The sequence below is a fragment of the Macrobrachium nipponense genome, chromosome 18 (assembly GCF_015104395.2).
Source record: "Macrobrachium nipponense isolate FS-2020 chromosome 18, ASM1510439v2, whole genome shotgun sequence".
Lineage (NCBI taxonomy): Eukaryota > Metazoa > Arthropoda > Malacostraca > Decapoda > Palaemonidae > Macrobrachium > Macrobrachium nipponense.
The window spans coordinates 48,239,508-48,254,507 of record NC_087211.1 but is presented as its reverse complement, the minus strand read 5'-3'; the positions used below and the strand labels follow the sequence as shown (position 1 = coordinate 48,254,507).

The 15,000-nt window shown below is 36.8% G+C and overlaps 1 protein-coding gene across 3 annotated transcripts in view; it reads right to left on the bottom strand.

The window, feature by feature from the left end:
• The window catches only part of LOC135197022 (E3 SUMO-protein ligase EGR2-like), a 117,696-nt gene that overhangs the window by 37,831 nt on the left and 64,865 nt on the right, over positions 1 to 15,000 (bottom strand). For 2 of the 3 annotated variants that reach the window (XM_064223926.1, XM_064223927.1), the window contains exon 2: positions 14,712 to 14,747. The exons of the other annotated variant lie outside the window; for it this stretch is intronic. In XM_064223926.1, coding sequence (XP_064079996.1) covers positions 14,712 to 14,747 — 36 coding nt within the window. The remainder of the gene's footprint in view (positions 1 to 14,711; positions 14,748 to 15,000) is intronic. 3 annotated transcript variants of the gene reach the window in all.

The following is a 15,000-nucleotide window of genomic DNA, read 5'->3' as shown; positions in this document are numbered from 1 at the left end:
GTGGCGTTTAAATGTTTATTCTCTCTCTCTCTCTCTCTCTCTCTCTCTCTCTCTCTCTTCTGGTTCTTCACAGTTGCGGAGGGAATTTGTTGCTTTATTATTTGAATGAAATGAGCCATGACGTCACGGGAAAGAGAACAGCGCTGCAAGGCTTGTCAGTCTATTAAAATAGCGTCAGCAAATGCTTCTCAATACCTCATTGCAAGCGTCCTGCTTGCATTGTATGGAATGTAGATGCTGATGTAAACACACACACACACACAGACATACACACACATATATATATAGATATATATATATATATCTATTATATATATACTATATATATATATACACGCGCACATCCTCATATAAAATATACATATACATATATATATATATATATATATATATATATATATATATATATGTATGTGTGTGTGTGTGTGTGTGTAAAATTGAACGAGAATTGTTCAAATTGAATGCATATTTAGCTTAATAAAAACATTATTTATGAATGGGGCATATTAGTTCCTTACGTATCTTATACTGAGTTTGAGTAATAGTAGGGCAATGAGTTGGCATCGACGAGAGGTGGGGTTATGTTACCAATTGCCGCTCTCCCAGTCAACCCAGCTTCGAAGGTAGCCAACGATGGGCGAGGAGGGTGTCACAGCCAACCTACCCCCCACATCCGGGGGTGGTCTAGTGTGCATGTCTTCCCTAAAGGACACGTTCCTTATGCCCTTTCCAATTTTTCTCTCGGATATCGAAACTTTCTCTCTCTCTCTCTTTCTCTCCCATCTCTCTGTATTTGTAAGTATCAAACATTGAGGTTGTGTAGTGTAATAATAAAGGTATTTTTTTTAAGGTGTGAGCGTTGGATGCTCTTTGGAATGGAAAAGAGATGAAATGCTGGATTATACAGAATTAGGAGTGAGAGAGAGAGAGAGAGAGAGAGAGAGAGAGAGAGAGAGAGAAGAGAGAATCATTAACGTGTATATATATATATATATATATATATATATTATATATATATATAAAAGCAGGAACAGGATAGGCCAGAAGACGTGGTAATATTCCAGACATTATTATTTCTTTAAAATTAAACAAGGGCACAGCCGAGCTTTCGGGAATACATTGTTTTTCCCATCATCAGGGTCACTTATCTATAAAATGATACAAAAAAAGAAACATTAAGAACTGTACTGATTAAGTATATCTAAAAACATTACAATACTTTAAAATACATAACACAGTAAAAAAGGAACATAAAAACTAAGTTAACTGCAAACCATAAAAGAGCAATGACAAGTTAAAAGAGATTACGTAAAATGCAGAAATATACTGAGAGCGAAAAATAAATACATGAATATTCAGAGTAAAAAAAAATAATAATAATGATACTGTAGTACAAAATATGGAAAACCTACTGTTCTGTCGTAGTCAAATGACAACTGGGAGAGTTAGAAAACTGCGAATGAAATGAGCAGAAGTGGTGTGGGTAAAAGAGAGAGCGAGAGAGAGAAGGAGGGAGAAAAACAAACAAACAAACAAACAAGCAAATTATGCAATGAACAAAGGAACAGAGGTGGTTTGGTTATTGAGTGTTGGAGATTGTTGTTTAATATGGAGGGACTCTAAAAAGGGAAGTGAATGGCTGTTTTTTTTTTTAAGAGTCCCTCCATATTAAACAACAATCTCCAACACTCAATAACCAAACCACCTCTGTTCCTTTGTTCATTGCATAATTTGCTTGTTTGTTTGTTTGTTTGTTTTTTCTCCCTCCTTCTCTCTCTCGCTCTCTCTTTTACCCACACCACTTCTGCTCATTTCATTCGCAGTTTTCTAACTCTCCCAGTTGTCATTTGACTACGACATAAACAGTAGGTTTTCCAATATTTTGTACTACAGTTATCATATTATTATTTTTTTTTACTCTGAATATTCATGTATTTATTTTTCGCTCTCAGTATATTTCTGCATTTTACGTAATCTCTTTTAACTTGTCATTGCTCTTTTATGGTTTGCAGTTAACTTAGTTTTTATGTTCCTTTTTTACTGTGTTATGTATTTTAAAGTATTGTAATGTTTTTAGATATACTTAATCAGTACAGTTCTTAATGTTTCTTTTTTTTGTATCATTTTATAGATAAGTGACCCTGATGATGGGAAAAACAATGTATTCCCGAAAGCTCGGCTGTGCCCTTGTTTAATTTTAAAGGAATAATAATGTCTGGAATATTACCACGTCTTCTGGCTATCCTGTTCCTGCTTATATATATATAATATATATATATATATATATATATATATATATATATATATATATATATATATATATGTATATACTATATGAATTTTTGCTATATCACCATGATTCATATACATCCATTTAGCTACAAATGTCCTTCAATATCCAATTGTTGACAGAGTCGATAACTTCACTGAAGTCCTGATCTCACCTCTGTCCGCTGGGCGCTGGTTCGAACCCACGAGAGGACGAAATAATTATTACCAACTAAAACATTCCCCTTCGGTTAACATAATATGAAAGTATAATAATTCCGAGGTAGAGCGAATTGGATATTAAGGGACATTTGCAGCTTAATGCATACACACACACACACACACACACACACACACACACATATATATATATATATATATATATATATATATATATATATATATATATATATAGTATAGAATAGTATATATTCAATTGGCATTGTGTAAAAATACCAATCACCATGCCAAAATAAGCAAGAGACTGGAAGTTTCTAGAGACTTTTATTCCTGCACAGTTCGAACCCAAGAAATTACTCACTCAAAGACGACGAGGTATAACTTCCAGACAGGGGGCCACTGTTGCAAAGCGGTCGACTGTGCTTGCGCAAGAAATCAAAGTCCTGTTTATGACCATATCTCGGATAAGGGAGGCGATAAGCGGCGAGGGGAAAAAAAAAAGTTGCCGGCTGGTTATCGCGTCAACATCGAGCTCTCTGGCTTTCACTGCGGTTTTATCTAATCTGTCCTCATTTTTTAGTTCTTGGACCAGCCATCGACTGCAAACCATCAACCCGATGATTGTCAAAGTCCGTCCACCTTTGCGTTTGCTTGACTGAGTGTGAATATATGAATGCAATCTTCTTTTGTTATATTCCGTTGATAGAGTTCATATTCTCCACTGAATTTGTACTCTACGAAGACTAAATGTTATTTTGTTCAATTTTGAGGACTACTGCTGCCTCTCTACTTAGATGCCAGTGTACTAACTGCTCAAATTAATTCAATTTATGTGATGACAGTAGTTTTCAGGAAAAAAAAGGAGCTGTAGGTATTAATATTTTGTTCTGTATCATTTAGAAAATGAAGTCACTGCATAAAATACGTTGTTAAAAATGTATAGATAAATCAGAAGTAATAAAAATTATCTGAAAAAAAAACAATGTACATATATTCCAGCCGAGTTAAATACTTATCGGTCTACACGTTTCAGACAGCCCCGTGCAGATTGCCAAGTACTAGGAAATCACCATTAGTTGACGCTTTTGTAAATGGCCTGAAAGGCTATTCGGAAAAATAAGGGCTTAACCCGAAGCAGGTTTCGAAAGCGACCTAAAGTAGAAAATAGAAAGTGTAGGAGACAATTGTGAGCGGTAGCACACACGTGCAGCAGTTAGTCCCATAAATATAAAACGGTCGAGGTCTTTCTTGGATGAGCACCGAAGCATTCGAGCCATTTCGTTTAAATGATCAAGAGAGGGTTTAATTTTTGTTTAATGTGCTTAGGACCATCATTCCAACTGTATAAACAAGTTAATACAAAAGCAAACTTGACAATAAACGTGCGTTTCCGTTGCTCGTCATGACGGCAACTCGAAGGACCTGAGCAAAGTTAGCTGTGTATCACCAAGGACTTGGCGGAAGGTTCTTTGGAAGCATTAATTCGTCCTTCGCTCTTGGGATCAACACGCGAGTGTTTGAGGACAAACAAATCTTCTAAGAACTCCAAAGGGCAACAACAGCCTCCTCAATACATCGCTCGGACTAACTAGATCAAGCAAAGCGACTCGTGGTGGTGGAAAGCGCTATTGATGCTGAGTCTAGGATTCGAGACTTATCGACGCGCTGGAGGGAATTCTCGCCGTCAGGACAAATAAATACAGTAGATTCACATCAACCGTGCATTTGGCGTCTAGGCCCTTCCCTCACGACGCTCCATATTGGCTGTTGATAAGCCAATCACAGGGCTGGAAACTCTTAGTCTCTGTGGAGAGTTCACATAGGCAGGATGTATGTTCCACCTCTCCTGAAAGACTTATCCCTCAGGAGAAGTGGAACATAGATCCTAACCATGTGAACTCTCTCGAGAGACTGAGAGTTTCCAGCCCTGTGACTGGCTTATCAAAAACCAATCGGGAGCGTCGTAAGGGACGGGCCTAGACATCAAATGCACGGTTGATGTGAATCTACTATTTGATACTGTCTCGAATGGGGCTTTCAGTTAACAGTGGCGTTTACGGCAATAGGCGACGACCTTCCTTGTTTGGAAGCAGCAATGGTCAAAAACAATTTAATTTTTTGTACTAGCAACATGTCCGGAGTGATTACAAGTCAGTGATGCCCATCCCCCGGGACCACTCTTTCCCCGCCTATCCTACAACACCTGACACGCCAGGAGACCCTAATATCATTAGCAGGGCGTAAGCAGCGCTGCAGCCACGCGCTTCTTTCCCCGGGTGCTAATTTTTCAAACGCATTCCTTCATGTAATTGCAACGGTCGAGGCTTATGCCGTATACGTAATAGGAGACATTATACATATTGCATTTTTTCTTGCGCTTCCACCACACACTAATCCCCGATCAACCTGACAGCAACCCCTTCCCCCTCTCCCCTCCCCCTCCCTCCATTCCTCAGGGTCTAACCGAAATTCAAACGACCCCCAACTCCCGTCCGTATCCCTTCCGTGACAGGTCCTCTCCGCACAAGCAAATCACAGGCGTACGAACACTCATTCCAGCATACATAAAAAGACTCTAAAAGGCTGGAAGCTGGCTTGATCACCTCACGCATTTTCATTTCAATTAGCAGGAAGGCTGTGGCGGGGTGCAGGGGGAGGGGGTGGGGCGGGGAGGGTGTAGGAGTTCGTTTAGAAGAGGGGGTGAGGGAGGGGGGGGGCGTTCGGTTCGCTGATAGCTTGCGGTCCCTTGCATGGTTGACACAGCGTGCATTTACTCTTGACAACCCTCAACATTCCCAAATACTAATACATTTATCCCTTTTGCGTGTCCCTAGAGAGAGAGAGAGAGAGAGAGAGAGAGAGAGAGAGAGAGAGAGAGAGAGAGAGATAATCCTTCCCCACTTTGCTCTTTAGCTATATTACAGAATGACTTCCTGCTGCATCAATCCCATTCTCTCTCTGTGTCTCTCATTAACGTTTTTGAAGGAGCTATCCAAGTATCCACAATGCTATTATTCTCTGTTAATGTATTTATCATTTAATTTCCCAGATATTTTATGCTTTACTTTCTTCAGTATTCACAGTCTTCTAGCATTGTGGGTGGTGAGATTTCTTGTGTTCCGACACTAGAGGCTTCGCTGGCCTGGGAAGATTTCATTCACACATTTTACGACCAAGTTACGGCCAGCTCCAGTTTATTCAAAACGAAAATAGAGAGAGAGAGAGAGAGAGAGAGAGAGAGAGAGAGAGAGAGAGAGACCCCGGCCACCTGATCGTACCGGTTAAGCTCGTCGCACGACCAAGGCAATGATCAGCGAAGTACTTATCATCTCATTAGCGCAAGCTGGACGGTTAGCGGTTTACTAATAGAGCCAGTTTGGTAGAGGCTCAACTCCTTCCTCCTCCTCCCCTCCCCCCCCCCTTCCTCTCCTCCTCCTCTCTTCTATCGCCGTCACTTCGTGCTCGGAGAATTTTATAAGAGATATACCCTCCTAAACCCTTGTTCTTACGCCACAAAAATAAATGAAAATAAAATGTAAACCTGACGATTTTTTTTTTTTTTTTCGTTTTTGGAGGGAGCTGGGACTAGGGGTACTGGCTGCCGGTGACCGTGTCTGAGGAAACCAGTTGGCCAGAAGAAGAAGAAGAAGAAGCAGGAGCAGAACTCGACCAACAAAAATGAAGGAAGAAAATACCTCGGAAAGTGTTACTTATTCCTTCTTGGACATGTTCCTTTGGTTAGCAAAATTGAACCGCAGGTGCTAATAAATTGGTCGTACCTCGCAAGGGTTACGTAAGAGGACTTTGCGCGTGTTTTTTTCAGTCATACATTTTGTTGATTTTCATCGGTTTTGCGAAATGGAAACTAGAAGGGTGAACTTGTTATTGAATGATTAAACTGATTTTTTATGAGAAGTATTCAAGCATAAGGAGCGTTGATTATGTTGTAGGCCTATATAATATCGTACTTGGAGATTTGTGAAATATTTCAAGTTCGGTGTGGTCGCCATACAAGAGATAATTGATGTATATAATTCGAAAGAATACTATTGTGATCTTGGTAAGGTTAGCCAGTCAAATCATCCTATCCCATAGTGCTTGCGTGATTCCTCTATCTTCCGGCCACTCAAGATAGGCCCAATCTCGCTTGGAAAATGATCGCCGATCTTTGGTCGTCTTGTAACCCAGCCAGAACGGGGCTAATTGCACGAGAATGTTCAACATCATTGATATTCTCGTATTGTGTCAGCAAAACGCGACATTTGAAAAGTCTTCGCCAAACCTCAGTGTCAAGAAATGCGTTAATTCAGAGACAAGGAAGTCATTCTTCCTTTTCAAGAGATTATATGTGCCTCCCCCATCCCCCTCCCCCTCCCCTCCCCTCTCCCCTCTCCCACTCAGAACCCCTAAGCCACTACTTCAGCAACGCCTTTTTCCTACGTTTTTCAGTTGCTTCCTTCTTATTTTTCCCTGTCCAAGCTATCAAGTTATATTTAATCTACGTCCCCTTGTGGAGGCCAGAACCAGTTTTAAATGAGGACAGTTACAACGAAGGCCTTTGTTTTGATGACTACGAGCGGCCCTATCTCTCTCTCTCTCTCTCTCTCTCTCTCTCTCTCTCTCTCTCTCTCTCTCTGTGGGCAATAATTTCTCACTCTCTCTTCATTCAATGAGCAATAGTTTCTCTCTCTCTCAAAGAGCAATAATTTCTCTCCATTCAAAGAGCAATAGTTTCTCTCCATTCTAAGAACAAGTCTCTCTTCGTCTCTCTCTCTCTCTCTTCCTCTTCCTTCTCTCTTCTCTCTCCTCTCTCCTAATTTCCAAAGAGCAATCATTTCTTTCTCTCCATTCAGAGAGCAATAGTCTCTCCTCTCTCTCTCTCTCTCTCTCTCTCTCTCTCTCTCTCTCTCTCTCTCTCTCCATTCAAAGAGCAACATATATTACACTAGCACTACATTCATCGCTGTTTCTCGCTTTCATTCAATGATCAATGGACTTAAGAGGGCGGTTTTTATTATTGTTGTTATCCAGCCATCTAACCATTTCCCTAAACAGAACTAGGTTGGAGGGTGGTGGGGGAGTATGTGTGGAATTTAAGAACCTCCTTCCCCCCAAAAAAAAAAAAAAAAATAAATAAATAAAGCTGTCATAAACAAGAAATTGGAATGACCTCCTCTAGGATGCGTTCAATGTATTTGGTGGCCTTGAGAACAAGAATTTGAGGCCTCAAGACTAATTAGTCTTTTAAAGTCTGCGTAATTGTAGTTATAACATTCCAAATTTATATATATATATATATATATATATGTGTGTGTGTGTGTGTGTGTGTGTGTGTACACACACAAGCACATTTATATGTTGTACATACTGCATTATGTTCATTTATACATATGTAGAGAGATATATGATGCGAGGCTCTCTCTTTCCTTCATCAATATAACGTATTTAGGCTCATTCCTCGCCTGTGTCAAGGCGTGCCACTCCAAGTTTATTTTTTTCTTCATTCTTGCTGCGCTGATGGTCAAGATGTACTTTTTTTTTTTTTAATATCCTTCAATGGTTAACGTATTTGGGTGTTTTTTTTTTTTATTCCACTTTCTACGTTCAACGCTTTTAGGCTTATCCCACAACGCATTCTAAGCCCCCTAACATGAAGGTTTTCCACTCTAGCTCACTTTTTCTCCAAATATACCACGCAAACTCCCCCCCCCCCTCCCCCCACATTACCTTAACTCCTTTCTTTGTAGATGTTTTGAAATAGCAAAAAATAAAAACTTGATTAGCTGAGAATGAATGAAGTTGCCATACAAACCCATTCTGACAAAATGTTCAAAATATAATAAAATGCAACGACTATTGTAATGTGCTTGAGAGTACAGTTACAGAGGGAAAAGTATTCAGCATATGTAGCCCACTCCCAATATTCCCCTGAGGCAGTGATTCCCAAACTTGATGCCGTGGCACACCCGGGGTGCCCTGGGGTGTCATAAGATGTCATGAATTTCTTCTTGGCTAGATCATCTCAATGAACATTCGTGTAAAAAAAAAAAAAGTTTGCAGAAGTCTTCATATAACTATTTTCAGTGTGTCTACTCTAATATATATATTATATATATATATATATATATATATATATATATATATATATATATATATAATATATATAATATCATGCCATGTGGTGGGATGCCACGGTAATGGTTACATTAGTTAGTGTGCCATTCGAAAAACAGATTGACAACAACTGCCCTAAGGGTAAGGGGAGATGGGGGGGGGGGGGGGGACGGGGCGAGCGGGCGATTTAATTTTTCATTATCGATATCAATTAAATCAAAGCATCCTTTGGAAATCCCTGGCCGTCCTTTTTTTTTTTTCTTTATCAAATAAAAAAAACGCTGTCTGGCAACGTTTCTGACAGTTGCCAGCTACCCATATTAAGTTTGATAGTTAAAAAAATGTGGGTTTATACCAAATTGTATTTACGATGTACTCGTATATGTCGTATATGTACTACTACATTATTGTACTTATTATAATGTTTTTCTTTCAGAAAATTATGTTATAGTAGTTTCCAATCAAAATTCCATTGGAACATGGCGTCAAAATTCCGCAGACTCCACGTTTATTTTATTTTTAATTTTTTTACCCCGACCTCCAACGTCATGCTTCGTGCTCAGTCCACTAAATTGACAAGGTCTCTCTTATTGTTATTGCTACTTTTAACAATTATATCGTTATTCTTTGGATGTATTCTGTTATCAGGCTTTCCGAAAGGTTTATTAGATGGGAGCATTACTGTAATGTAGTGGTAGTTTGTTTATGTAGTTTATTATTGTATACATATATATGCAGTATATTTGTATATGTATATATAAATGGATATAATATATATATATATATATATAAATGGATATAATATATATATATATATATATATAAATGGATATATATATATATATATATATATATATATATATATATATATAGATACTGTATATAATATATGTAGTACGTATATATATTACATACATACATACATGCATATATGTATATATTATATATATTATATACATCACACATACATGTATATCTTATATATATATATATTATATATATATATATATATATATATATATATATATATATACACACACACACACGAACTAAATGTAATGTTTATACATACTTCTGCGAGAAAAGCAAGCCGTTAAATTTCTATAACTTTTCCCTTATTTTATGCATGTTTAGGAAATAAAGGTCATATGACCGTATTAATTATATCAGTTATGATATCTGGTCTTGGATCAGTAACGGCAAGGAGGAATATATTTATATTTATATAATTCTGCAAATTGTTTTTCATGGTCCATGTAATCTTTCCCATAAGTTGGACTATTTTTCGAGGGTGACAAAATACCCACAGATTTTTTATTTTTATTTTTCTTCGTAAGTCGGACTATTTTTCGAGTGACAAAATAACCCCCGATTTTTTTTATTTTTTTTTTTTTATTTTTTCCATAAGTCGGACTATTTTTTCGAGAGTGACAAAATCCCCCTCCCCCCATTTTTAATTTTTTTTTTTTTTTTTCATTTTGCCATAAGTCGGACTATTTTTCTAGAGTGACAAAATGTCCCCCGATTTTTTATTATTCTTTTTAACTTTGCCATAAGTCGGACTATTTTTCGAGAGTGACAAAATACTCAGATTTTTTTTTTTATTGTGCCATAAGGTGGACTATTTTTCGAGAGTGACAAAATACTCAGATTTTTTTTTATTGTGCCATAAGGTGGACTATTTTTCGAGAGTGACAAAATGCTACCCGTTTTTCAATTTTTAATGTTACCATAAATCGGACTATTTCTCGAGTGACAAAATTCCCCTCAGAATGTTGTTGTGTTGTTGTTATATTATACATTATTATTATTATTAATTGAATTATTATTGATTATTTTATTAATTATTATTTTTTTTTTTTTTTATTTTTTTTTTTTTTTTTTATTTATTTATTACATTTTTTATTTTTTTTTTTTTTTTTTTGTTTTTTTTTTTTTTTAAATTATTATATCATTTTTAGGGGCCCATAAGTAGGGGGTATTTCTCATACGACAAGTTGTTAATTATTGCTGCTGACAAAAGAACTATTACGCCGTTCACTGTATTAAATTCAGTTTCAACAGCATCTCAGTCCTCGATTGTACAGATCCGAATGTGTTCATGATTTGAAAAAAAGTTGCATGCTTGTTCCAAGTAACATAACAACTGCTTTGGAGAACTATTAGTAATTGTTAGGTAAAATGACATTCGTAAGAGACAGCTAAGGATACGTACTATTTGTAATTGTTAAGTAAAATGACATTCGTTAAGGAGACTTGCCAAAAGGTACGTACTATTTGTAATTGTTAAGTAAAATGACATTCGTAGGAGACAGCTAAGGATACGTACTATTTGTAATTGTTAAGTAAAATGACATTCGTAGGAGACTGCTAAGGATACGTACTATTTGTAATTGTTAAGTAAAATGACATTCGTAGGAGACTGCTAGGATACGTACTATTGTAATTGTTTAAGTAAAATGACATTCCCTAGGAGAACAGCTAAGGGTTACGTACTTTTGTAATTGTTAAGTAAAATGCATTCGAGGAGATGCTTAAGGATACGTATTTGTAATTGTTAAGTAAAATGACAATTCGTAGAGACTGCTAAAGGATACGTACATTTGTAATTGTTTAAGTAAAATGACATTTCGTAGGAGACAGATAAGGATACGTACTAATTGTAATTTCTGTTAAGTAAAATGACATTCGTAGGAGACTGCTAAGGATAAACGTACTATTTGTAATTGGTTAAGTAAAATGACTTCGTAGGAGAACAGCTAAGGATACGTACTATTTTGTAATTGTTAAGTGAAAAGACATTCGTAGGAGACTTGCTAAGGATACGTACTTATTTGTATTGTTAATTAAAATGAACATTTCGTAGGAGACTGCTAAGGATACGTACTATTTGTAATTGTTAAGTAAAATGACATTCGTAGGAGACTGCTAAGGATACGTACTATTTGTAATTGTTAAGTAAAATGACATTCGTAGGAGACAGCTAAGGATACGTACTATTTGTAATTGTTAAGTAAAATGACATCGTAGGGAGACAGCTAAGATACGTACTATTTTGTAAATGTTAAGTAAAATGACATTCGTAGGAGACTGCTAAGGATACGTACTAATTTGTTTTAATTTGTTAAGTAAAATGACATTCGTAGGAGACTGCTAAGGATACGTACTATTTGTAATTGTTAAGTAAAATGACATTCGTAGGAGACAGATAAGGATACGTACTATTTGTAATTGTTAAGTAAAATGACATTCGTAGGAGACTGCTAAGGATACCTACTCTGAGAAAAACGACCCAATAGTAATGAGTTCTACATAATCCATTATTGTTTATTTTAAGCAGCAGCTTAAAATCAATGCTTTCATGGGCGCAATCAAATCATGAATGTTGATCATCAAATGATCTCCATGTGAAGCAGCTTTGTGCTCACGATTTGGTTGAAATAATCGAGAGATTATTGGTGATAATCTCAAGCGTTCTCATATGAAAAAAAAGCTTAGGATGCAGACTTCGATTTAAAATAATCGTACAATTAATTGATAATGATAATGATGGCCTTTATGTGAAGCCTCTCTCTCTCTCTCTCTCTCTCTCTCTCGTTGTCGTCACATTAGTATATCTACAAATGCCATTTTCTCACCCTAGTTGAGAACTGCTTACACAAAATGAAGCTGCATCGGAAACCATTGAAACGTTTCACTATATATACATTTCATTCAGGCAACGCATTATAGAATTCTTCTCCCTTCATCGTAAGGACATCGACGGAGTGGACTCATTTTAACTCTTTTTATCATTTCTGCGGACATTCCCTCAGGTTCGTTAGAGGGATGCTATAGAAATCTCCCGAGTTTTATGAAGCCAGTCGAGGAGTCTCTGCATTGATGACTCGCTGACGATTTTAATTATCGGGTATCCATACGTCATAGTTTTCCGTTGCGGGGGTCGTCGACGGTAATGGGCGTCTCGCCCCGTGCCATAATGTCCTCATCCTCCGTCGGCGTCGACCCTCTCCCGTGCATCGCCAAATGCAGTCTATTTTTCACGCGCATCCTTATATTATAGCTACGGAGGAGAGGAGGAAAGAATAAATACTAATGGCTGGCAAGGGCAGAAAGAAGAAGAAGAAGAAGAAGAAAGAAAGAAGGGGGTTCCTCGGGAAATATGTACGTTTAGATTTTCAACTCTGCATCAATAGTAATTGGTCTGTGTCTGTCTACTCTCTGCGACAGTCGAGCAGGAGGAAGAAAAACAAACAGATATATATATATATATATATATATATATATATATATATATATATATATATATATATATATATATATTATGGCATTCACTTCATGCTGAGCAAACTATTCTTAACATTATCAAGGACTAGACTAAATATAATGGTTGCACCGAATCTAGTATTACAAGTTGCTGAAATCTTTGCCTCTTTACGATACTGGAAATCACCGTTGGTGTGTTTTTATTTATTGAATATATTTTAGTTGAAAATTGAAATGCGTCTGATTTTTACCAGCGTTGCGAAACCATTGTTTCCGTTCGTTCTGAAATCACTGATTTATTTGGAGGGAGGTCCTTTTTAACATTCGGGAGTCTTATAGTTCTGAAATGATTAATAATAATTTCCAGGCCGAGGCGAGATTCTTTTCCAGGGTTCCAGAACCACAGGTTGTCCGATCCAGACTTTTTCGACTTCATCGATTCTTTCCGAGTTCAGATGTAACGGATTTTTTTTTTCGTCAGTTCAGCCGCCACGGATTTTTTCCAGTGGTGGTTGCGTTCGAAAATCGTCTTAAAAATGTTTTTAAAAAATTAATAAATCTCAGAATTTAAATATCTCTGAATCCCTTTTCATTTTTGAAAAATTTACTGCGAAAAAAATTGTCAAGGTCTTGGGCAATTTTTAAGTTGTATTTTTTTTCGTTTGAAATATCTCAAGTTTGAAAAAATACTTTCTGTTTAAAATTTATTTTATTTTATTTTTATTTTCTCAGATAATCTGTTTAAAATGATTTACATTCATAAATTTAAGGTTACTTCTGTATTTTCATTTAAAATTTTGTTAGCGATACATTCTAAAAGGCCTTTCGTTTAAAACAAACATATCTTCTGTTCTGTAAAGTGTTCAAAACACTGATTCTTTCAAAATACCAAAATATTCCATTTTAGCCAAATTAAATTTTTTAAATTATTCTTCTTTCAAAATTCCGAAATCTTTGAGTCTCTCATGACAAACTCTTTTGACGTCATCTGGTTGAAAAATATCTATAACGATTTAAGAGTAACAAAAAACAGTTTTTTGAATTTTAAAGATAAAATTATGATTCCTGTGATTTCAAAGATGCGATTCAATCGTTACAAAAAACTTAACCAAATGGTTATTTATTTAACGTATGTTCGTCATGCAGACTGGTATGCACAGTGCTTACAAAAGGTTACCAAGCACAGTTGCATTATAAGGTTTTGATAAAAAAAAAAAACTTTAATCGTTCGTTATGAAGACAGCTTGTTATGAACACAACTTGTAATAAAGACTAGCGCTTTGAAATGAGTGTAAACATGCTATGATCCCGGTGATTTCTCAAGGCTGGGACTCACACACACACACCGCACTTATAAGCAACGGCTTCAGGGGAGGGAAAGGGCAGCACACACACACACACACACACACACAACACACACACATTCCTTCTTCGGCGGATTTTACTGATGTTTTGTTTAGTCTACCTTCACTCTCTCTCTCTCTCTCTCAACAGTTTTTCTGTTTTTGGTTTTCTGACATGTAAGAATAAACCTCTCTCTCTCTCTCTCTCTCTCCACACACACACACACATACACATACATACACACACACACACACACAGTTATTTCTCTCCAATTTTGTCGTTCTTTGTCAAAAAGGCTCTCTCTCTCTCTCTCTCTCTCTCTCTCTCTCTCTCTCTCTCTCTCTCTCTCTTCCAGCATTTGTTAATCATTCCACTATCAGCTAAACAGACGTCTGTGTTTTCCGAAAACTATAAACCTCTCTCTCTCTCTCTCTCTCTCTCTCTCTCTCCATTCATTCCCCGCCTTCAAAAATCACGAGAAATTAAACTACGTAGAAAAAAGAAAAAAAGGAAAAAAAAACGAAGGTAGAGACACCGACCTCTTCCATTGCGCACCATATCCCGGCGATCGTCGTCTGAAAACAAGAAGGGCAATTGGCTCATCCAGTGTGAAGGGAGAATGTTATGATAATCATTATTATAATGTCATGTCATTCGCTTACAATCTACGGTTCCTTAGAATTATAACAATACGTCGTTCTCCGTCTACTCGAGTTGGGCACGAGGAGGGAAGGCTAATATATAGTCTATTGGACATGAGAGAGAATGTTTTGTTTTTCGTTTTTTCCCCCTACGAAGGCTGTTTTACTATGTTATGTTATTTGTCTA